The sequence below is a fragment of the Camelus ferus genome, chromosome 14, assembly GCF_009834535.1.
Source record: "Camelus ferus isolate YT-003-E chromosome 14, BCGSAC_Cfer_1.0, whole genome shotgun sequence".
NCBI classification, from domain to species: domain Eukaryota; kingdom Metazoa; phylum Chordata; class Mammalia; order Artiodactyla; family Camelidae; genus Camelus; species Camelus ferus.
The window spans coordinates 21660386-21686014 of NC_045709.1; the positions used below are offsets into that span (position 1 = coordinate 21660386).

The 25629-nt window shown below is 46.4% G+C and overlaps 1 protein-coding gene and 1 long non-coding RNA gene across 3 annotated transcripts in view; one reads left to right on the top strand and one right to left on the bottom strand.

Annotated features, from left to right (window-relative positions):
• The window catches only part of LOC102506353 (phospholipid-transporting ATPase IB), a 416600-nt gene that overhangs the window by 169474 nt on the left and 221497 nt on the right, over nt 1-25629 (bottom strand). For both annotated transcript variants that reach the window (XM_032496428.1, XM_032496427.1), the window contains exons 26-27: nt 9237-9420; nt 5193-5303 (exon numbers count right to left, since the gene is read on the bottom strand). In XM_032496428.1, the coding sequence (XP_032352319.1) occupies nt 5193-5303; nt 9237-9420 (295 nt within the window). The remainder of the gene's footprint in view (nt 1-5192; nt 5304-9236; nt 9421-25629) is intronic.
• LOC116668600 lies at nt 7813-25062 on the top strand. Its single transcript, XR_004325805.1, has 3 exons — nt 7813-7899; nt 15122-15124; nt 25053-25062. It is a non-coding gene; the product is annotated as an uncharacterized LOC116668600 (long non-coding RNA).

The window sequence follows — 25629 nt, forward strand, 5'->3', positions numbered from 1 at the left end:
ATGGAATACTATTCAGCTATAAAAGAATGGAATAATGCCATTTGCAGCAATATGGATGGACCTGGAGATTGTCATTCTAAGTGAAGTAATCCAGAAAGAGAAAGAAAAAAAAAAAGACACTAATAAACTCATCTATAAAACAGAAACAGACTTGGGGAAAGGGGGTGGGAAAACATTAATCTGGGAGTTTGAGATTTGCAAATATTAACTACTATATACAAAAATAGATACAAAGCAAATTTCTTCTGTACAGCACAGGGAACTGTATTTAGTATCCTGTAATCACGTTTAATGAAAAAGAATATGAAAATGAGTATATGTGTGAATACCTATGGCTGGGACATGATGCTGTGCACCAGAAACTGACACACTGTAACTGACTACTTCAATTAAAAACCAACAAAGTGCACCTCTTCCCCATTGTTTACCGACTGCTGACATTCATCACAGAGCTGGGATGGACAGAGAGGGGAATGGGAAACGCAGGTGCAGGCTCCCCCTGGCACAGTGGTCCAACCCTCTCCTCCAGCCCCTCCCCTTATCACCTCCTCCTCGTCCTTCAGGTCTTAACTCATGAGCCCCCCACCCTCCTGGCCATGAAACACCACTTCCAAGAGTCCCCATGGCAAGCGTCTTCCTGGAAGCCAGCACCCAGCCTGGGACTGAGTGATGGGAGTCCTTACCGCATCCTCTATGAGATTCCAATTCTAAGGGCCATGGCCCCATCTTGCCCACCTGGACGCCGCAGCCCAAGAGCACTTCACGCGGAGAATGAGGACCACGAGGGGAGAAGAGCACTCTCCAGAATGCCACCCCTTCTGCTTGATTCCCATTTTCACGTTGCCCAACGGGAATTCATACTTGAAACAGTTTCCCTACCAATGTATTAAAATTAAAATTGTAACCTGCAGCACAAAACAGGAACTGCCCAGGTGACTGAGAGGTCCCTCCCAGTCTAGCCCACAGCAGGGTTCCACCTCCCGAGAAGTACGGTCCATCTAGTCGCTTAGCATTTAATTGGTTTTAACACAAAACAAAACTACATGCAAAGTCTGTCTTTCAAGCCTTCAGTGAGCTTCCCAAAGCACATGGTCTGAGGCGCATTTTCCGTTTCCCTCAAGGTGACTAGGGAAGTAAGCGCTTGTCACCTTTTTGAATGTTAAAACGTTGTGGAGTGGTGGTGAAAACCCACAACATGAAGCTGACCATCTGAACCATTTCTAAGCACATGGCTCAGTGGCACACCGACACTGTTGTGCACCCATCACGGCCACTGTCTCTAGAACTGGCACGTTCTTGTCTGTCACCATCTGTGGGAGGTGGACAGGAAACTGCCAGTTAGTCTCTAATGATAAAAACCCAGTTTAAATTCCTAGAACTGTACACCTAAAAATGGCATACCTTTCTGTGTGTTAACTATGCCTCAATAACACTGATTAAAAACAAAACAGGAGGGATGTGGTGGGAAACGGGGCTGGTGACCATCAGGATCCAGACCACAGAGGGCACGAGGGAGAGATGGGATTTCATCAAAAGACACAGGAACCCCTGAAGAGTTTGAAAAGAGTAGTGGAATTCATTCACTCACGCACCGCCAACAATTTGGGCACCTATGTTCCAGACACCGTGCCAGACACTGGAGCCGGTCAGGTGTATGCTTCAGAAAGCTCGCCCCAGCTGCACTGCAGACGGCTGAGTGGGCAAAGCTAGTGGTCTTTGCTTTCATCCCGGTAAAAAGCACTAAATTAAGGCAGTTATCGGAGCGGATGGAAAACAAAGGTCGAATACGTTATTAGTTTTATCATTAATAGGGCCACCATGAATTCTCTGACTCCATCGTTCTGTTCCTACTTTTCAGTCGCTTGCACCAATAGTTACGACAGCCTGAATGAATTCTATGCGGCGCACCACGTATGGGGCTGGATGGTTGCAGGACACCATCCTGTGAAACAGCACGTGATGGGTCCCTATGCAGTGATGGGAGATGAATTCAAAATATACTGTAAGTAAAACACAAACTGCAGAATGTATTACAAAACATGATGACAGGTACGTAAAAACACTGAATTGTCTGTATATGTGAACGTCTCTATAAACAGAGAGAGAAAGGTCAGAAAAGAACACACACACGTAAAGGGACTTGGGGTAGGGGTGGAGGGGCTTTCAGCTTGTGACGCATCTTGCAATGAGTGCGCCAGGCACCCCTCTACAGAGGAGTCCTGGTCCACGGGTTAGTACGCTAAGCACACAGCCTGCATTATCCCTGGGCTCTGGTTCTGCATACAGTCTTTATTGCTAATTCAAATCATATAATGAGCCTCACAGTAATTGCTCAGACTATACATATGTGTACATATGCACACATGGTATTCTTTTTAATTGGCAAATTATTTTAAATTTGTATTTTTAAAATTTATGTCAGAGAATGTTTTGCCTATGTTTTCTTCTAGGAGGTTTATCGTGTCTTATGTTTAAGTCTTTAAGCCATTTCGAGTTTGTTTCTGTGTGTGGTGTGAGGGAGTGTTCTAACTTCATCGATTTACACGCAGCTGTCCAGTTTTCCCTACACCATTTGCTGGAGAGACTGTCTTTACTCCATCGTATGTTCTTGCCTCCTTTGTCGAAGATTAGTTGACCAAAGGTTTGTGGGTTTATTTCTGGGCTCTCTATTCTGTTCCATTGATCCACGTCTGTTTTTGTACCAATACCACACTATTTTGATTACTGTAGCTCTGTAGTGTTGTCTGAAGTCTGGAAGGGTTACTCCTCCAGCTTCATTCTCTTTCTTCAGTTAAATCTGTCATTTTAAATGACTGATAGTTACATATATAGCAGAGGACATTTGAGATGAGAATTCACTGCCTATTGCAAAGGGTTTCTCCTTGAGTTACAAGAAAACCATTTAAGAAAAATATGGAATACATTTAACTCATTCTCACCTAAGTAATTAACTACAACGTAAGCTTTAGAACACAAAACTATCTGCGCTGCGAACGAGCAAATCAAATTACAACAATCTCAGCTCCTTCAGCTCAAACACACCAGAACAGCACGCAAGGAGGACGGTCCTTGAAGTGCACACACGGACGCCACACCAGTTACTTGGCAGTGGTGGCCGCTGTCTGAGTCAACACTCCAACTGTCTGGGCTCAGTCAAGGGTTTTTTCTTGGTTTTAAAATGAACATCGCCTGGCGATATGAAGTAGGACACTGGGCTCGGAGCAGTAGAGATACTCTATTCCTTTAGTTAGTTTTACTTTCATAAAGAATGTTTTACAAGGCTGCTTCCAAAAGACCGCTGAAGTCCTGTTGCTCAACCACAATTGAGACATTAATTTGAGGGACTTAAACAGCCTCTCAAGGGCCTCGTGCCAAAGAGAATTTTGCAGACAGACTGAAACTGTACGCATCTCCACCTCAGCCCACTTGAAGCTCTTTTTTAAAAAAGAGGAAGGGCAGATAGTAGGTGTAAATGACAAAGAAAGTCCCCAAAGGCAGCTGTGGAAAGCTTCAGGCTTGAGCTCCATGTAGGATGTCCTGATAAGAAGTCTAGACTATCTGCAATTTGCTGATTGTGAGGAAAACCAGATTATTCGGAAGCCCTCAGCTCTGGGAGCTTAAAATGCATGTGAAACTTGGGACGTGGGAATGGGGACCCCAACACCCCCGCTTCAGCCGTCCTCACTAATTATCTATGACCCCAGGTGACTTTAAGGAGTGACTCCTATCACACAAGCCAAAAATGCCCTAGGGGTGGGGGTGGGGGGACAAACACCTTTAAGTTTCAAAAGGGAATCGTAAAAACATGGACAGGAAGAAGACAGAAACCACAAAATCTGTGACACGTAGCATCTGACAGTTCTGACTGGCGGTGGCTGAGCTGAGCACCGCAGCACGACACCCCCCAGGTGGCAGCCTCTGTGCAGGTAAGAAACCTGCAACTTCTTGACTAGGTTTTGCTACGTCTCAGCCCTGCTTATCCCCTTGGCGGGACAGCCTTGTGCAGCGAACAATCTGCACAACTTGGGGAAATTACGTGTTAGTAATTATGTGTTAGTTACGGAGGGCACGGCGTGAACCTAGATGTCTGATCCGAATATTCAATAAGAAAGGATAGACCACGTGGTGAAGGAGCAGTCCGGCACAGCCACATGAGCAAACAGCTTGTCAAGTGATCTGAGCTGAGTGTTTTCAGGGACCACATCAGAAAAGGCTGACCTGCGCCCCCTCAGCTGTTTTTCCTGCCAAGAGCTGAGGGAAATCAGACACAGAGTCACTCACTACAGAATGAGATGCCGGCACCACACACAATCACCACTGCTTTCCTAGCTCCCCACAGAGTGGCTGCCTGCTTCTGCTTTCCTATACACGTCTGGAAACCTCTTAGTCATGACGATCGCACCTTTATAGCAGAGCTGTTCCTGAAAAGGAGGAATGAGGTCGCCAGCGCTCCCACTTCGACCGAGCATGAAATGCCTTTTCCACTGGTCCCTGGCCCCTCCACCCCTTGAGCAAGCACCTTGATTTTACTTGTAACTGAATCAGCATCTTGAAAAACAGGCTGCCAACTCAATGAGTTCACTGAGATCTTTTTAATTACATTCCTGGCTTACTCCTCACTCACTCCCACATCCTCCCGGTTGAAGTGATAACATCCAAACATCCCAGAAGCACCAGTGAGTGCTCTGGAGACCTGCAGTTCCAGGAGAAATCCAGCAAGAAACCTTTTCATGCAAGTAAAGAAAACCGGACAGTCTCAGGGCCCGCCAGGAAAGGTGCCACTGCAGCTCCCCAGGCTCTGACCACCCGGGGGAGGAGGGCCAGGAGGAACACGCAGAGGAGAGGGCGTCCCCGCCCACCCATCTGTCAGGGAGACGGAGGAGGGAGGGCACGTGGTGTGGAGAAGGTGGCGGGGGGCTCCTGGCTTTGGATCCAGAGAACCTGGATCTGGAATGTGTCCCCGGCTTCAATGAGGTGTGTGTGGGTCAGGCTGTAAGACGTCCCAGGAGCACCTTTTGCATTGTACATGGACAAAAACCTTTCCTTGAAATTACCCTCTGAGAAAAGCCCTCCTCTTCAAGGAGGCCCCACCCCCCACTCACCTTGCTGATGTAGAGGACCCCCCCACGATAATGTAGAGGCCCTCCCTGGCTCACCTCGATGATGTAGAAGCCCCCCCCCCCCCGGCTCACCTCGATGATGTAGAGGACCACGTTTTTGTAGAAGCAGTACAGGATGCACTTGGTCACCCGGTTGTAGCTCCAGGCGCCATGAACCAGCAGGAGCTTCTCCAAGTAGGAAAACTGAAAAAGGAAAGAAACGGATCCAGAGGGGCCCATCACTCAGGAACCAGAGTCACAGAATGTCTCTCGGAGAAGAGGACAGGTAAGGTCATGGAGGAAACCAGATTCTGCACGTGACCTGAGAAAACCAGTCACCTCAGGAAAGCAAAGGCAGAGCCTTCAAGACCAGGTGAGAATGACTGAAATCCCCTCTTAAATTTAATTTTTTAAACTTTTTTGGGGGTAGGGGGTAGCTAGGTTTATTTATTTTTCATTAGACATGCTGGAGACTGAACCCAGGACCTCGTGCATGCTCAGCACGCGCTCCACCACTGAGCTCTGCCCTCCCCAGTCTTAAATCTACATACTTATCATTTTCCCCAAATACGCAGCTGGAGTTTGAATGGCTATTTTTGTGAAACTCTAATTTATGCAAATGCTTTTTAAGGATCTTGATTATAAAGAGAAGGTGACCCATCAGAACTGGAAGGAAAGTACAGTGGGAATCAGAGGCTACTATTCAATCACAGATTTCGAGGTGACAACAGCATCAAGGGAGGGGGACACTCGCGCACCAGGGGTGCACATAAACATGCCACCTGTTCCCACTGGCAGCCAGCAGGTTAAAAGCGACACCCGCGGAGACGCAGACACACAGACACACACTCTGCCTCCCACTTCCACGCCCATTCCTTCCCACTTCTTGGCCATCAACAAGAGCAGAGCCCCTCTCGCTGGAGGGCCGTGCAGCCGCCCATCAGAACAAAGCACCAGCACGTAGCTGATGCTGCTCTGAGAGTGACGTGACCACTGGGCTCTTGCGGTTTGAGATACTCAGCAATATTCCAACCAAAGACTTGGATCGTCCTGGGGGCAGGGGGTCTTTGGACACCACTCCAACCACATCTCCTCGCCCTCCCCTTAGCTTGGCCTTGCTGTCTGTGCCCTGTTTCATCAGGGTCCCCAAGAGCGTGAGCAAGGAGCCGGAGGGAGGGAGGTGAGCTGTGCTGCGTTGTGGCCCAGCCTGTGTGCGCTCTAGGGGCAACGCGGTTTCAATTCACGGTTCCTGTGCACTCAGTCAATCTCGCTTGGCGCCGAGTCCCCACGCTTGGTTGCCCTGAACTTGGACTTGACCTCCCATTCCAAGTCGCGGGGCGGTCCGCCAACTCAAATTACATTAGCCTCCCAGGAGAGGGAAGCCGGCTGTGTTGAGAACGTCCACAGGTACTAGGCATTCTTCACTATTGTAAACTTCCTGTTAATTTCACATGACTTTTGAAATTATATTTAACTCTCTGTGGGAAGGAAAGACTGGCTGAGCATATAGTATTTTTCTTAATTTTTTTTCCCAGAGGAAGCCACATACTCGTTTCTATCAGCCCTCAGGAGGGGCGGCTCAATCTGACATGAAACACATCTCAGCGAGGTCTTGCAGATCAGGGACAGGCAGACGGCCCGTCGACGGACTCCAAAAGCTGAATGAGACTTCAGGACGGCAGGAGTGGGTGCATATGGAAAAATAAACTCCCCATAAAGGCTCATCAAGGATTCCAAAGGGGGCTGGGGAATCATAAAATAACCAGCTCAACAAACAGAAAGGAAGTCTGTGTTTGACCCGGCCCCCTGGCGCTGGACCTCAGTGGGCACGGGAACATCTGCTGGAACCATCTGGAAGGCCCTGCCTGGGCGCTGTAGCAATTGCTTTCAGAAAAAAAAAATATCCTAAATCAAAACGCTCTTTCCATGAGGCCATTCAGAAGACTTGCAGAAGGTCGGGGGCAGGAGTGACTCTCCCGGGGAGACAGGCAGCTGAGGGCTGGGGGCCCCACACCCCGCGGGAAGGCCGTCAGTCCCAGGGGCTGTCCCTGCAGACAAAAGCCTGGGCAGCCGGGAGGACGTGGAACCAGAGCTCGGCCTCCTTCACCATCTCCCCAAGGACCAGTCTTTGAGCTCACTTTTTTCCTGCTGTAGATAACTCTCTTGGGCACTTTCTCCAAAACTCGATCAATAACATTTTCACCCACATGAAAACCAGCAGATAAAGCCCAGGGAGCCCCTTCAACTGAAGGCATTCCTCATTTCATCAGGGGCAAAGGAACTCCTCAAACAGTGGCACTTCCTGCCTCGTGATGAAGGCAGAGGGTGGAGGGCCCCGAAACCACAGGCCGCCGCCTAACCAGGAACAGGACAGTGGATGGGAAGGACAGCAGGCCCGGGGCCATTCGTCAGTTCCTGGGGCTGGACTGGCAAAACAGCCCCTTAGACAGTTATGAAGCCCTGCCCTCCTATACACTCTTCCTGGATTTTGATTTGCTTCTAATTTTGATTTACCTTTGATTTGAAGGGAGCAATTGCTCAGATCCCACATCCTATTGGTACCTTTTCAATAAAGCAGGTCGTAGAGCCTCCCCTCCCTAGACATTTTAAAAGAAAAAGACAGACAAATATTTGCCTGGAACTCCTAGGAAACCTCCCATGATCCTGTCCAGCACATGGGGCTGTAACTCAAGTATGTAATAACGCTGGGTGTGTAACATCTCCAGTTGCTGACAGCCTGCAGGAAGGGTGAGTCCCACGGGCCTCCGGGCGGTTGACTGGGGAAAGTATACGGGCAGGTGTACGGGGCTGGGCCCCAGGGTCACAGGCAGGTCTGCTGTTCTCTAACCCTGGGAGCTGGGACCTGCGGCAGGTCACCTATTGTGAAGGAGCCCCAGCTTCCCCACCTGTACACTCAGAATTCCTTCTCCTACCTGCATTAGCCATCATCTTGAGGGTTTATTCGAAATCAAGAAAGGAACAGGATTGATTTCATGCACTTTCTGGAGCCAAGAGGATTCTGTAGTTCCTCCTGCGTTTGGAGAACTGTGAGCTGAGGGAATTTGAGATGTGATCTCGGGCAGAGCCCTCTGGGAGATGGGGCCCCAGAGCCACAGAGGACCAGACCGTAGCCCTGGGCTTGCTGCAAGCTCTTCCACGTTTTCTATATAGCCCCCGATTCCAGCTTGAAGGAGGGGAAAGCCATTATTCCTTGTGCATATGTGATTAAGGTTAACACATTCTTCAAAAGACCAAACTCTGGCAGAACAAGGGGGAACCCTAGCTACCTAGCAAACAGCGGGCACTTAATCCCAGCGCGCTGCAATCAGAGACAGGAGGCAACGGTCCGTGTTCTCTGTGATGTCTAGATTTTCTGGAGGGTCGAGTGTCATAAATGGTCTAGATATGCACCCTGAGGGGCAGGCGGTTGGTGACTTTCCTTCACTTTGGGGCTGTCAGCGAGAAGTAGACATTTCTCTCGTCCTCAGGTCAACAGAACAGGATCTATGACGGATGTCAGGAGCCTATGCTGCAAAGTACCATCCAGAGAGGAGCAGGCTGGGCGTGGCTGAAGTGCCAGAGGCTGCTGACTGCAGGGGGACCACCCCCAAATCCAGGGCTCATGCCCCTGGAGTTCACCTGACGGCAGTGGTCCTGGCAGTCCCAGGCGACAGCTGTAAATTGCTGATGCCCCTGACCTTAAATCCCTAATGGGAGAGGGTGCCAGCACCTTCTAGAGGAGCAGAGGAGGTACCGGGATAGCGGAGGCTGAGAACGGATGCTATGGGCATAGCCGTCCCCGGGCACAGGATGGCACAGGAAAAGCACGTGCAGCAGAGGCAGAGCTGAGCGTAAGAGGTTATCATCATAGGACCAGAGCCCCATGTGTCAGGAATGACAAAACTCAGCCAACTCCACAGCCGGCAAAAGAAACCCAAGCGGCAGGACGAGGCCTCGTCACTGCGCAAGATCAAGGCTGCAGAGAAACCCAAGCACCCTGGTGGTTTCTCTGACATGCAGCCTCCGGAGGGATGTCAGAGTCCAAGGGCTGGACTGCAAGTCAAACACCAGCCAGGCCTTTCCCGCCCAGGAGACCCTGTCTACCAGATGGGATGGCAGGTCGGCCACGCGGCTGACCTGTGCAATGGCGTAGTCCGAGTTGTTGGTGGCCTGCATGCCCTCATTCCCGCTGATCCCCACACCCACGTGGGCTGTCTGGATCATCCCGACGTCGTTGGCCCCGTCCCCAATGGCCAGCGTGATGGCCTTCACCCGCTTCTTCACCACGTCCACTATCTCCGACTTCTGCAGCGGAGAGACCCTGTAGGGGAGAAGGAGAAATTATGACTCTCTGTGTCTTTCCAGGGGAGACAGCTGTGATCTACATTTAGCTGCATTAAAAGGGCAGTTCCTGGACACTTTCCAAATTCAATACATACGTTTTACGTTCCTGTGCAAAGCAGCTTTCAAAAAACAGTAGCTCGTGGCTTTCAAGTGTTTGCCAGCTTCGCAGATGAAATACACAAGTCAAGACTAACTGAAAACACAAGCCCATTTGTAATCACTCTGCGCGGCAGGAGCTGGGCGTGCAAACTCCTCGAGGGCGCGTGTGCCCTCCTGAATGACAAAGGCAGTGAGGCTGGCGGCCGAGGTCTTAGGGTATGTCTTCTCAATAAATCAGAAATCCAGCACAGACCTCCTTTTTGCTTCGCCGTGCATCATCCCTAACCCCAGGGCTGGCGAGGGAGTTTCCTACAAAACCTGCTTTCAGAGAAGGGAAAGACTGTCAGCTGGGCTGGGGAAGTGCAGAAAGAGGACCAGTGCGAGAGGAGAGGAGAAAACCGCACCACATCCGCCCCGAGGTGGAGACCGCGTCTGAAGGGCGGCCAGGCAGGAGGGTTTAAGGAGAGTCCCAGGGCAGAGGGTGGACTTAACCTGAGCTGTGCAGGTGGAGAAGGAGAGGCAGCCTGTGCCTAGGAGGGCTGGTCTCCACAGGGAGTCAAAAGAAGGTGGGTATTTTCCATAAGCCTTCAGGCCATCGGGGAAGAAGAGCCAACATAAATCTCTGGGCTGTAAAGCACAGCAATATTTAAAAAATGCTAAACTGTTACACAATCATTAAAAAAATAAAAAAGCACAGCGACACTAATTATGAAGATGTGTTTGTTCAGAGTATGAGACTGGGTTCATTGTCAAACTGCTGATCAGGACTGATCTATCCTAAGTTTTAAACAAGGAAGCCGGTATCTGGTTTGTGAAGTTTACAGGTGAATCCCTGAATCACTCGCGCACACGTGCACGTGCACACACACACACACCCAGAGCAAGAGACCTTTCTGGGTTTCCCGGAGATACTCCACTGCACCCATGTGGGGGCTGCACGTGTAACCTGGGAGGGACACTCAAGGACTTTCTCCACAGAACCTCTCAGATGAGCTCCAAACCAGAAAAATGCATTTTCCAGCAGAAGACTTTAATTTGACCAAGCCTGGAAGGAAGTGTTTGGTGAGACGTAAGCTGAACTGAAGCACAAGTGTTACAAAGACATGACAATGGGCAAGCCGGGAAAACAGAACGGAAGGGCTGAAGCGGCTGTGGGAGCCACGCCGGGTGACCTACTGCCTCTCCTGTCATTTTCACAGGGATTTTCAGTGATGGGGATTTACTGCTTCCTTGGGGCAGCTGCAACTGCTGAAAATTGGTAGTATGTTTTTGGTTACTGATAAGCACAGTTGAAAGTACGAATTATGTCCTCTGGGTCAGAAGAGAACCAGCGGAACTCTTCTCCCAGATATTAACAAGGCTGACGTACGAGGACACCCATCACCCCCTTCCCCTAAGCCCGGGGTCCGGGGCTCGGTCAGGTCTTCTGCCTGAGTCATTTAATCGGTGAGCTGCAGAACTTAAAAACAGCTTCCAAGGAGGATCTTCTAGACAGCTGAGAGGAGAACCAGACAGATCACCATCTCCCTGGCAGCACATGCTAGACTTACTTTAACATAGCCTAAAAGGAAATTACTGGAAGCACTACTGTCAGGTATCAGTGAGCTTTCATTCAAACACATGCTAGCAATTAAGCAGTTTTAATGTACAGGGATATAAACTGTATCTGTTCCCTCCAAGTCCACGTGACTGCTACTTGGATCCAAGGGGCTGATCCTAACATCCCTCTTTCTCATTAAATTTCTTATTGGCAGACACAGCCCATAATTCTAATTTGCTACACAAATGTGATTTCCTGTTTCATTTCTGAACTCAACAGAAGCAGAGATCACAGTATAGAGAAAACGATGGAGGATTCAAATGTAAAGGGCTGAGCGTAACCTTTTCCTGGGACCCCGACTAACAACTTAAACAGGGAAACCATTCTGTGAGTCCTTACCTGTCATCAATGAAATGGGGAAAGTGATAACCACTCACCTCATGAGATGGTTGTGATATGTTTATGTGAAAACGTATGTTAACAAGCAGGTGTGAAACAAATGTGATCTCCTATCTCGCCTGAAAACCTCCACTGGTTGGAAAGAAAACTGGACAGTCCTGAGAACTGTGCGCTGACCCATGGTTCCCAGACTGTGTGTGTGGCCCTGGGGTACCGCAGTGGGAAATGACAAACGCTCAAGGGAAACACGCAGTGTCTCTCAGGTGGTGCAAAACACTGGCTGGAAGTAGCTCACAGTTTCAGCATTAGATCACATGACACTCCTTGCGATGATCTACTGCAAGATCTAACTTTGTGAAGCTGAGTTTTCATGGCTACTAGGATTAAATGCAAATGCCTTGGGAAAGGTCAGCATGGAACAGGAAGTGAGGGAGGCAGCATCTGCTCTCAGGCCAAGGCCGAGAAGATGAACAGTGCTCTACAGGTTACCACAATGTAGCTTGGCAATGATTATGGGCGCTTAAGGATGAAAGAAATGAAGTATGACTTCTCTCCATTTATGTGCATTATTGTTTCAAATGTCTGCTAAGTGGTTAGGACATAATACTTGAAACTGTTAGACTTCACCTACTCAATAGAAACTCTTCAATTTTCTCCTAATCTAGGGGCTTTACAAAGGAATTAGTAAGGAACAGTAAGGAACCATGACAGTAAGGAACTGTGAACGCATTAATCATTTCTCTCCACAATCAAATTAATCACTCTTCGAGGACCATCATTCAGCCACTGGAGTGGTACTCCACCCAATGGTGCCATCATTTCATCTCCAACTCTTCTTCTGCATCCATAAGATTCACAAGGGAGCATGAACAGACACGCCAGAAGCACTGGGCCGGCCTGAGGCTGCAGCTCCTTGAGGTTCTATGTGCCACCCAGATGACCAAGCAAAGTGACCTGACAAGTTCTGGAGAGAAGGGAGCCTGTGGGGCAGATGCTCAGCCACATGAACATGGTGCCGTGGGAGGTTAAAGCACTGAGGTGGTGGAACAGGGAAGTTGCTGGGCAAATCTGAGTTTGAGGCTCTTGCTTTTCTTTTAGGGGGTTTAGCAGGTAGTCAGCCAACATGAGACAATAGCCGGTCAAACACATTCAACTGCATTTGCCTCTCTGAGATCTGGGTCTCAAGTAGGTCAAGCCGTGATTCTTACTCCCCTCCCCAACGCTTCAGGGTTCTCATGTCCTCCTTCACATCTTCGTGTTTGTTCTTTGGCTGTTCATTGTAGGTATCATCACAGTTCCTTGTGATTTTCTCTTTTCTATGGATTCTTACTTCTTTTCTGTTTACAGAAGGTCTTTCAATATTTCTTTTAGGATAGGGTTAGTATTGCTGTATTCTTTCAATTTTTGCTTGTCTGAGAAATTTTCTCTCTCTCCTATTTTAAATGACAATCTTGCTGGGTCGAGTATCCTAGGTTGCACTTTTTTCTCTTTCAGGACTTAGACTGTATCTTGCCACTCCCTTCGGGCCTGCAACGTTTCTGTAGAGAAATGAGCTGATAGTCTCATGGGGGTTCCCTTGTAACTAACTCTTAACTTTTCTTTTGCTGCCTTTATAATCTTCTCTTTATCTTGTGCCATTTTCATTATGCCTTGGCATAGGTCTCAAGTCATGATTCTAATGCTTAAAGTAAAATCTATGAAAGTTCAACAGCTGCATTTCCCCAAAAGCAAAAATGGAGAGAAAACCTGGCTGCAGTATATAAACCAAGTCATATCCCAGTGATTTGGAAGCATGAAACGCTCATCCAGGATTTATTATGCCCTCAGCTGTAATGCCTTGAGAAAACATAATTCTAACACACACTAGGGGTTCAAAATAGATGTCAAACAGCTAATTTCTACAGAACTGAATAGGCATCACTACACTTCAGCCATATGTAGGATTTTAGTAGGCCAAGTCATCATGGAGTCATCATTTAGTAGGCCAAAATTAGCTCTTTTTAAATCTTAATTTGTGACCTGGAATCACATGCCACACTTAAGTATTCCCAGCATATAACAGATTCAACCTGTATAATAAGAATTCCAGACTATATTGGAGCCAAGCTAGGAGCTGGGACACTTGCATAACCTATGCTGGTGCATTATGAATAAAAATATAAACTCAGAGATCTTTAATTAACTGGAGAGCTATTCTACCCACATTTTGGGGCTAATATAATAGATGCTAAAATAAAAATCAAATCTTCCTTTTGGTTTAAAAATATTCAGTATCCTGGAGTACCTCATTTTATGGGATATGCATTCCTGAAATTCTAAAACTCACTTTCTACAGTTACGACACTTAAGTAAAACCTTTGGTAACTACTTTCCTAAGGTTAATAACCACACATTAATTTATTTCATTTACAAAAGCTCTGGTCTCAGAGTGAGTTTCTGAATTCCAATTTGCAGCATCATCTGAGCAAACAAAACCAAATCCCTTCCCTTCTCAGAGCTCGGCAGCCCTACTTGTCAAAGAGGGGCTGGGTCTCCACGATGGATTTGTAAACTGAGCTCAGCTGAGCCGGAGGGAGTAACATGGTAACAATACTTCCACTAGTTGAACACCTAAATTTCTCTAGTCCATCTGGACAGTCCTCATGATTAAGAAGGAGGCCTGAAGACCACTGGTGGAGATCACTGAGTCTCAGTGTTCATGTGAGCTTCAAAATCACCTAGAAAGCTTGTGAAAATACAGATTCTGATTTGGGAAGTCTGGGGTGGGACCTGAGAACATGAATTTTGACAAGCTCCTGGCAACGTGGATGCTGCTTGTCCGTGGACCACACTGAAGCAGCCGGCACTAGTCTGGACAAGGTAACAAGTTCTCTCTCTTTTACAAACATACATACATATTTTTAAATTGAAGTATAGTCAGTTTACAATGTTGAGTCAACTTCTGGTGTACAGCATAATGCTTCAGTCATACATGAACATATATATATCCATTTTCATATTCTTTTTCACCATAAGTTACTGAAAGATACTGAATACAGTTCCCTGTGCTGTACAGTATGAACTTGTTGTTTGTAACAAGTTCTCTCTTGCTCAAATGTTTTAATTAGCTAAATTTATATTTCCAAAGCATGAGATTTACGCAAAATTTTCATACAGTAACAAGATTAATGGGCAGAAACGCCGAATTTCATCCTCTTTTTTCAAGCTTTGAAACTCAAATTAGTAAGTACAAATCTGGGTTGGAATTTCACTTAAAACAGTCTTCCTCACTGTTTGAGGAAGTGCCTCCCATAAGAGGGTAAGAGGGAAAAATACTAACTAACCAAAATAAAGTATACAAGACTTTGTAAGTTTTTTCTTAATGTTGCACAAACCAATATATGTGATTTCATTTGTGAAGGTTTCTATTTTTCCATTAAAGATAATATTTTACAAAAAAGATTCTCTTTAATTAAAAAAGCACTGAAATAGGGGGAGGGTATAGCTCAAGTGGTAGAGTGCATGCTTAGCATGCACAAGGTCCTGGGTTCAACCCCCAGTACCTCCTCTAAAAATAAATAAATAAATAAATCTAATTACCTACCCCCACCAAAAAAAAGTACGAAGATAAAACATTACAACACCTTATTTCTTATAGTAGTCGGTTATCCTGAACGTTTCAAAAATTGCAGCACCTTAAAAAAGCTCATACAGAGAGCTTTAAAAAGCGTTTAATATCAATAGAGCTTGTAATATGCAAACATCTAACCTATGAGTCTGAAATCTAAAAATAACTGAACTACCATACATATCTGTTTTATAAGTGAGTCCATGGCTGGACCAACGCCCCTCTGACCCCTGTGTTCCTCCTTCTTCTTCATTTACTGCACTGACATAGGGCCAGTGGTCCAGGCCTTTTGGACAGTTACCCCCTGTGGAACATCCTACATCTGAGCTCTGATCCCACACGTGTAAGGCTGTCGAACTCAATCTCATGTCCCAGATATTGGTGCTTCTCACCATAGTCCCAAGCTCTAAGAGGCAGCTTGGGATGGTCCCTGGAGCCCAGTGGCAGAAATGGGACTCAAGGAAGACAAGCAGCAGGAGGGTGAGGCCACGTCTAGGGGGACCCAACACAGACCTGCAGGCTGGCTGATGTAGGTACTGAGAAGAGAAATTTAAACTCAATCACTCTTAAAATAGTATCCAAAAAAATTAAATACTTAGGAATAAATCTGACCAAGGAGGTGAAAGACTTATACACAGAGAACTACAAAACACTGACTAAAGAAATTAAAGATGACTTAAAGAAATGGAAAGATATCCCATGTTCTTGGATTGGAAGAGTTAATATTGTTAAAATGGCCATATTGCCCAAAGTAATCTATAGATTTAATGCAATCCCTATCAAATTCCCCAGGACATTTTTCACAGAACTAGAACAAATAATCCTAAAATTTATATGGAATCACAAAAGACCCAGAATCACCAAAGCATTACTGAAGAAAAAGAATGAAGCTGGAGGAATAACCCTCCCAGACTTCAGACAACACTACAGAGCTACAGTCATCAAAACAGTGTGGTATTGGCACAAAAACGGACATATGGATCAATGGAACAGAATAGAGAGCCCAGAAATAAACCCACAGACCTACAGTCAATTAATCTTCAACAAAAAGGCAAAAATATACAATGGAGAAAAGACAGTCTCTTCAGAAAGTGGTGTTGGGAAAACTAGACAGTTGCATGTAAATCAATGAAGTTAGAACACTCCCTCACACCACACACAAAAACAAACTCAAAATGGCTTAAAGACTTAAATATAAGACAAGACACGATAAACCTCCTGGAAGAAAACATAGGCAAAACATTTTCTGACATAAATCTTAGCAATGTTCTCCTAGGACAGTCTATCCAGACAATAGAAATAAATGTAAAAAAAAAAAAAAAAAAGAGGGGCCTAAATAAACTTACAAGCTTTTGCACAGCAAAGGAAACTATAAGCAAAACAAAAAGAAAACCTATGGAATGGCAGAAAATATTTGCAAATGATGCAACTGACAAGGCCTTAATTTCCAAAATATATAAACAGCTTATACAACTTAATAACAAAAACACAAACAACCCAATCCAAAAATGAGCGGAAGAACTAAACAAGCAATTTTCCAATGAAGAGAAATAGCTGGCCAATAGGCACATAAAAAATGCTCAATAGCACTAATTATCAGAGAAATGCAAATCAGAACTACAATGAGGTATCACCTCACACCAGTCAGAATGGCCATCATTCAAAAGTCCACTAATGATAAACACTGGAGAGGGTGTGGAGAAAAGGGAACCCTCCTACATTGTTGGTGGAATGCAGTTTGGTGCAGCCATTATGGAAAACAGTATGGAGATTCCTCAAAAAACTAAAAATAGATTTAACCATATGATGCAGCAATCCTACTCCTGGGCATATATCCAGAGAAAACTTCAAATTGGAAAGATACATGCACCTCAGTGTTCATAGCAGCACTATTTTCAATAGCCAAGACATGGAAACAACCTAAATGTCCATTAACAGATGACTGGATAAAGAAGTTGCGGTATATGTATACAATGGAATACTACTTAGCCACAAAAAATAATAAAATAATGCCATTTGCAGCAAGATGGATGGACCTGGAGATCATCATTCTAAGTGAAGTAAGACAGACAGAGAAAGAAAAATACCATATGATATCATTCATATATGGAATCTAAAAAAAAAAAAAAAAAAGACAGAAAAAAAGTTATTTACAAAACAGAAAAAGACTCACAGACATGGAAAATGAACTTATGGTTACCAAGGGGGAAAGAGGGTGGGAAGGGATAAATTGGGAGTTGGAGATTTGCAAATATTAACTAGTACATATAAAATAGATAAACAACAAAGTCCTACTGTACAGCACGGGGAACTATATTCAACATCTTGTAGTGACTTACAATGAAAAAGAATATGAAAAGAATACATATGTACATGTATGAGTGAAACATGATGCTGTACACTAGAAATTGACACAGAATTGTAAACTGACTACACATCAATAAAAAATTAAATAAAATAAAATAAAAATAAACTCAATCACTCACTGGTTCCAGAGGAGACTGAAGTGCTCCCTCACTTAACAGACATACACGTGGACACGAGCTGTGTTATGCGTGAGGAAGGCACGTACAGATGGATGCAAACACAGAGGAAGCAGTCCAGGTTTTCCTTCCGTGAATACAGCGCCTGACCAAGAGGCAGCCTTGCAAGCGGGGGCGGGAGCAGAATACACTCTAAGAAGCAGGACGCGCGCCTGCAGAGGAAAACGCCAACCACGAGCTGCCGGCTTTGGGGAGCAGCACCCCACGCCCAGGTGTGCTCAGGGGTGAGGGCTTCTCGCCGTGGCTGCTTCAGCCTCACGGCTCTGTCCTCTCACAGCATCTTCTCTAACAACTGAGGTGCCATGGGACCCTCCAGGAAGAGGCTCCTCTCAACCCTTAAAGGTTCCAAAACCACGTAAGATTGGTAATATAAAAGGTGTGGTTCCCTACAAAATGCCGAATGACTGAGGTTCCAAGTCCTTCTCTAACCTCATGAGCTGCCCCGTGAAAGAGCAGAAAGGATGACAGACCACAAGGGGGGCCAGCAAGAACTGACCCTGACACTACCTAGCAGGTGTGTCTATTTCTAGGAGCTGTACACAGTCCAGGTAGCTGATCGTGTCCATCCTGTGAGATGTGTTTGTTCATGTCACTCACCTTTCCCTTCACTTCCTGTCCCATCCAGTCCATCCATCACCCCACCCTCACTGCTAATCCAGGGATTCATACAGAGGACGTTCAATCAATGGTGACTACCATAACCATGATTCCAAGACTAATTACATCTCTAACCATAACTAGGAATAACAGGAGGAAAAACACAGTTCTACTTACACAGGTATACATTCACTTCCACATAAGTAGCAGACCTAGAGAGATGGTATCAGCTGAAGGGCGACTCCTACTTGCAGACGGAGAGAATGAAAGCTTTCCCCACAAGGCTAGACACCTCTCTAAGATCTAAACTTCTAAACTTACCATTCTTAGAAGTAGGTAAAAACAGCCCACTTTTCCTGTGGTCTAGGAATGGACACTGTTTGCAAACTTTCTGACCAAACACGCCAATGGTCTTGATTTCTACTAACAGCTTTGGAAACATTATAGGCTTATTACAGGCTTTTTGTGACAGTTCTCAATGACACATCGCTGGCAACAGGCTCTGGCCTCACATGGGGCTCTCCTGGGAATGGCTAACATGTAAGCCTGGTCTTTTTCTCCCCCTGCCTCTTTCAATCATAATGCTTTGACTAATCTGAGCCAACGGTGAGCCCCTGCGGATCATCTTGCATGAGCACGCAGAGGGCTTAGCAGACACCCGCTTCCCAAGTCTTCACACGTAGTCTCAGGGACGTCAGGTGTGCAAACCCTCCAAACAAGATCCTTTATGGATTTGCTCTTCACACGATGATTTAAGTCTGAAACCACACTCTCCCACAATCTCGAAGACCTCGGGACCTTCACACTATTAACACCTGTTCAACACAGAGCCTGGGAGAGGAAGCCTTGAACTTGCTGACTGAACAAACTGAAGGTCCTGTATCTCGTTATTGGTGACAAATATTTGCATGAAATAATTACGAATTCTGATGTGATCCAGCCAACCCTGTGAAACACAGGCCAGTGTGCCACTGGATTTGCTGAGAAACTAATCTAAGAGTCCAGGTGTACTGATGTCATGACTCACTTTGGTACGGCTGAAATGTACAGGTTTTGATAACATCCCCTGTATTTTGCAGTATCAGCCGGAAGGCGGTCTGCCTTTGATGACACTGAAGGTTGAGTGTCTCCATGGGTGCCATAAGACAAATCTGACTGTGCAGGTGGGACTTGGAGAGCAGGTGTCTGCTAAGCCCTCAAAGTGCTTGTGAAGATGCCACCCAGAAGCCCTGCCGTCTTGCTCTTTATCCTGGTGGTGCAATTCCACGGTCATTTGAGGAATTCAACACACTGGTTTGGGCCCGTATTAAATTCAAACTGCAGAAAGCTTAAAATTTCCATGACATCCTGTAAGGACAAAGATTATTTTCAACATGCTGTGGGTATTCTGTTTTCAAAAATAGTAAGGGTAAATGTTTCCACACTCCCAGAACAGACTTTTTAGGTGTAACGCAACTTTCAAAAACAGGAGTAGAACTCATCTTCACCCTCCACCAAAAAAGGGAAGGAGAGGAGTGAGGAAGGGGAGGGAGGGGGAGTAGAGGGGAGAGGAGGGGAAGGAGGGAAGGAGGCTGGAAGCAAAAGACAATTAGAGAAGCTATTAAAAGTACTATTTATAAGTAGTAAAAAAAAAAAACAAATTTCTTCCATACATCATAAGGAAACCTAGTCAATATCTTGTAGTAACCTATAATGATAAAGAATCTGAAAGGGAATGTATGTCTGTATATGCATGACTGGGATACTGTGCTGTACACCAGAAACTGACACATTGTAACTAACTATAGTTCAATTTTAAAAAGATTTATATAAATTTGCCACTATAACTATGTATTAACATTTACTACTAATAACATCCTTGATGTTTAAAAGGTTCATTTGCCTCATTCAGTATTCAATATTTGATGATAACATAAAGCCTGAAGGGGTCCCTGACTACCTCAGGGCTGTACACACACGTACACCACACAAAACCCAGTCTTGGTTCTCCCGCGTGTAACGCTGTACTTGAAAAACCACCTTGACAGTCCACTTGCACTGGGATGCATTACCCAGAGTTTAGTGTGAAGAATTTAAGACTACATCTTCGAAGTCACCTGAATTCATCCTTACATGGCCTCTGCATCTCGATTCCAAACTCTCAAAATTTCCTCAACACACAAGAATTGTAAAGGGGAGGATGCTAAAGACTGACTTCGAGATGAGGCCATGTATGTGTTATATTTATTTACACTCATGTCAACCACTACCTGCCAGGTGACAGCCCCATGGTCCTGGGAGCACGCACTCCTCCCCGGCCAGCCGAGGAGGCACAGACCGACCATCCTACAGTGAGAGTTGTGAGGGAACCTGATACTCCTTATTAACCGAACAAAACCCTTACAACCTGATAGGGCGCCGCGGCCATAAGTGCTGTGAGTGCCGCCCAGGCTCCAGAGAGGGGCTCTTAGGAAAAGGAGGACACCGTCTGCTCGAGATCGGCTTACTCCGCACCCGAGAAAGGGCTCGCTTTGAAATCAGTATCCCCTGCTTGGGGGCTCAGGATTTATGCATCTGTCCCTGTGCGCTGGACAATTTGATCACATGCCTGAGAAACAGCCACTCCAGGGGCGCTCAGGCCAGGGGAGGCTAGCTTCTGAAAACCTAGCATCTCCACTCGTTGGTGTCAAAGAGATTAAGATCTGGGCAACCACGTTTTATAGAAACATTAATAGGTTGTACGTTGTGAATTACAAGTTTTATATTCACTGAAGTCGACTGGTTATGGTCTGTTTCTTCCTGGACAGGGCTGAAAAGAACGGCACAGTCTAGGAAAGCAGGGATTTTAACAGAAGATATTAGATCCTCCTGTTCCCAGGCTGCAGCAGGGATCAGAGTAACACATTTAAATGCCTTAATGTTTTTAGCACAAAAAGCATTAATTCGATACTCTGCTTCCTTGAAATGCTTTAAGGCCCCCAAGACCCTCTTAGGAGTGCCTGCCTTCCTTGAAGTCAACACACATTTACGGCTCTCCACTGCAAATCTCACTGGTGTTTCAGAACACTGTGCCTGGCCGCTGCCGTGGGGCAGGTGGGAGTGGGTAACAGCGCAGAGGACAGCTGGGAAGCACCTGCGCTTTGTTTTGTTTTGTTTTGTTTTTAATTGAAGTATCACCAGTTTACAATGTTGTGTCAGTTTCTGGTGTACAGCATCATGCTTCAGTCATACACACACATACACGTATTCCTTTCCATGTTCTTTTTCATTATAGGCTATTACAAGCTATTGAATCTAGTTCCTTGTACTATAGAGAGAAACCTGTTGTGTATCTATTTTATACGTAGTAGTGTGTACCTGCAAATCTCCAACTCCCAGTTTATCCCTTCCTCTCCTTTCCCCTTTGGTAACCATAAGTTTGTTTTCTATGTCTGTGAGTCTGTTTCTGTTTTGTAAATAAGTTCATTTGTGTGTGTGTGTCTCTCTCTCTCTTTTTTAGATTCCACATTTGAGTGAGTTTTGATGTTTTGGAGCAAGCTCACGGCTCCATCAGGACCAGGCCCCATAAGCTCATGCAATGCTGAAAATTAATGACCAACCAAGGTGCTTCACAGAACAATCTTAATCACACCTGCCCTTCACCTGTCACCTGTGCCTGGAACAGAGGCCATCTGGTTACCAATCCAACAAGCAGGCCAAGCTGTAACTACTCGGACTCTGGGTAAGGAGGGGGCCGCCTGTCCACCTCCAACCTTCACCCCAGTCCTAATCCAAACAGCCAAGCGCCCTGAGAGCCGCGGGGACGGCGGTGGTGGGCACGACGCCCCCTACACGGGGAGTAGGTGTGCAGATTAATGCTTTGCTCTCCTTGTTCGTCCCTTTGTTTTTTTAAATTTGAAGTGGGATTTGCTGGGTGGGAATGGAGATAAATTAAGCAAAGCTCTTTCTTCGAAATAGCACACCCGCCCTTCTCAAAGCTAAAGGCCGTATTTCATAAGAGCCACTAACTCTCGGTCTCCATCCAGGAAATGCGAATGCTCTTCTTTCTCATTACCGCACATCCCAAACTGTTTAAACCAAGAGGCACATCTGTGCAAACCCAGAGAACGTCCAGCACCAAGAGACCAAGAGGGAGCCCAGTGTCAGCTCCAGGCTCTGAGTGACGGTTTCCTGTCCCTGGGGGTTCCCTGATGGCAGCAAACCTTCTGCTCTGGGGGGTATGGATGCCGATACTGGGGGAGCTGTGCACGTGTGGGGCAGGGGTGTACTGCACATCTCTGGACCTTTCCTTCAATTTTGCTGTGAACCTAGAATTGTTCTAAAAAATAAAAGCTATTGGGGAAAAAAGAGACAAAAGCATTCTACCACCCCACAAGCAACACAAAAGTGACTGCTGATGGTTCTGGGCATCTGCCAAAGTCCTAGATGACGGCAGAGAAAGATCGCCAGACATCAAGGGCCCGGGGCTGGAGGTCAGGTGCCGGCGGGCACACACGGCGTAGTGACCGACCACATGGGGGTCTGTGTAAAGAGAGGACAGGAGCCCCAAGACACTCTGTACCCACAGAAGAAACAAGCTCCAACAGCCCATTGCAACAGCAGTCAGCTAAATCTAATGCAAAGCTTAATTCGTAACTCGATCTTCTTGTCAAGACCGTCATGAGAGCACTTCTGTGGATGAAGACCCCTCTGAGATACGGGCAGCGGTGTGCTCATCCCCACAGCTGGGCTCTGAACCACCCAGTGTTAGGGATTTGCTTCACTCACCTTCAAATCCCGTAGCACCAAACATAATCAGTAACAAACACATGCTTGATGAATTATCCATCTTTTAATGATTATTTTTGGACTTCAAACACAGCTCTGTCTCCTCCTTCTTCATTATAATGAACGGGTTTTGTTTCATGCTCAAGGACACACTTACCATACTTATGAATAATGATCATCTTGTGGTTTTGATCAAAGAAAGGGAAAGATTATTAGTTCACTACAATGCCTGTTCAGAGAAGCTTCGGGTCCACCTGGTCCGTCTCAGAGTAAATGAATACATATAAAGTCACGTGTATCACGTTGCCACCTTTTGTAACCTTTTGTACCACTGCCTAAAAATCAAGCCTGCCACTGACAGGCTGGTGGGCGGGGACGATGCCGCCAGCACCTGCCACGTCCACCTGGTCCGCAGACCAGTGAGCGGGACCCACTGCCTTCAGGGCGGAGAGCCCGACACTGAGCTTGGAAAGGGGACCAAGGGCAGAGCTCACCAGATAACTGACCGCTGGGTTAGGGCCAGGACCAGAAGGGTTTTTTTTTTTCCATTTTCATCAAACTTTTAATTTATTCACTGATTTTTTTTAATCCATATAAATTCATGATTTCATATGCTATCCAACAAGTTACAGTCTGTTAGCATCGTTACTTTATTTTGCAGCTCAACTTTACTCGATTTGGCCATTGGGGCCCCAGGGGGGAGTTTAGAATGAAGAAAGTTCCAGCCCAGAAGCTTGAGCGGTGACGGGGAGGGGTTCCCACAGCAGGGGCGCCCAGCTTTCTGCAGATGGCAACGACTTCTCCATCCACAGAAATGTTGAAATACAACAGGGAAGGAAACGTAGGATTCCACCCACCTCACCGCTGCAAATGGGAGCCCTCAACCAAATGGAGCCCCCAGCTAAGGGAATGTGACAGAGGGGGAGGCCAGAGCAGTGTCACACAAGCAAAGTCACAGCGCACACCCAATCTCTCCATTTCACCACACACACACACACATCTCATTAAACTGCAGACTCTAAAGCACTGGTACCTTTGGTGTTGTCATTTTTTTTTCCCAAGCAATGCAACAAAAATGACCAATCGCCCACATAGATTAGTGACCCCATTTTCAGGGCAAAGTGACAAGTGAAGTGAAAGAGTTTGGGAAAGCAGGCACTGTACCCCAAGGAAGCGATAAACATGGGTTTTTCCTTTTTATCACATGGCAAACTCCCAAAGCCGTATAAGGTCCAGAACCAGAGCCTGAGACCTGAGATCCAAGGTGATAAAAACTACGCATAGGGGAAGGCTTTATGGTCCTGGGACGGCCAAGAAAACCCCGCCCTCCTCTGACAGGTCTCCCCACCCCCACCCCTCGGAGCCAGTCGTCTTCCGTGTAAGCTTTCAGTGAGCACAGGATGAAAGCTCTGGAGAAGGGAACTCCAGAGGTGACCATGTGTGAACAAATGAATGAGCTTCTTTCCGTGAGGAATGCTTCCAGTGAGAGCAATAAAAAAACAGGGCCTAACTGGGGCCCTGGCCTCCCACGTGCAGATGGACAAGCTCCCGGTTCTGTCTTTCCTCCTCTGTGATCAACAATGAAGGTTTTGATGTTCCTTAAGCTCTAAAACCTGTGCCTGTAGACATGGGCACCCTGGTGCTCACAGCAGCACGTGACAGCAGTCAGACATGCGAGCAGCCTGCGTGCCCACTGACAGGGGGCTGGGTAGAGAAGACGTGGTGTGCACACAACAGAACACAGCTCAGTGTAAAAAAGAAGGAAGTAATGCCATTTGCAGCAACACGGATGGACCTAGAGATGATCATACTAAGTGAAGTAAGTCAGACAGAGACAAATATCACATAACATCACTTATGTGTGGAATCTAAAAAATGACAACTGAATTTATTTACAAAACAGAAACACTCAGACATAGGAAATAAACTTATGGTCACCAGGGAGGAAAAGAGGGTGGAAGGCTAAAATTGGGAGCTTGGGATTTGCAGATACACACGCCGTATATAAAACATGAACAACAAGGCCCTCCTGTAGAGCACAGGGAACTGTATTCAGTATCTTGTAATAGCCTATAAAGGAAAAGCACATGAAAAGGAATGTACATGTGTGTGTAACTGAATCACTGTGCTGTGCACCAGAGATGAACACACTGCAAACCAACTATACTTCAATAAAAAATAATAAAATAAAATAAAGCCTATACTTTTAAGTTGGAAACAAAAACATTTACTACTACTACTAACTATAACAACAACTACCATGAACTGTGATGGTGACAGCAGCCTACGGGGGTAGCAGCAGCGCTGTGTAGAAGGCACTGTCTATGCTTCGGCAACCGGGCTCCGTGCCTCCCCCACGCTGGCTAATTTAGTCCTCACTGCAAGCCTGAGGACCGGGCACCAGGATCCTGACCATCGTGGGGCTGAGGAGGCCAGGCTCAGGGAGCCAGCACAGTGCACCTGGCCACAGACCTCCACGTGGCCAGGACAGGACTAAGCACAGTGTCCCTCCAGGGTCTGCATGCACACTGCCCTGCCGCACCCTGGCCCCTGTGGACACACACATTTGGAATCTGCACAGAGTTCCTATGTCTGAGTGTCAGGCTGGGCCGGGCTGGGGCACAGCCAAGGAGTCTCCACCCTCAACACTGTGAG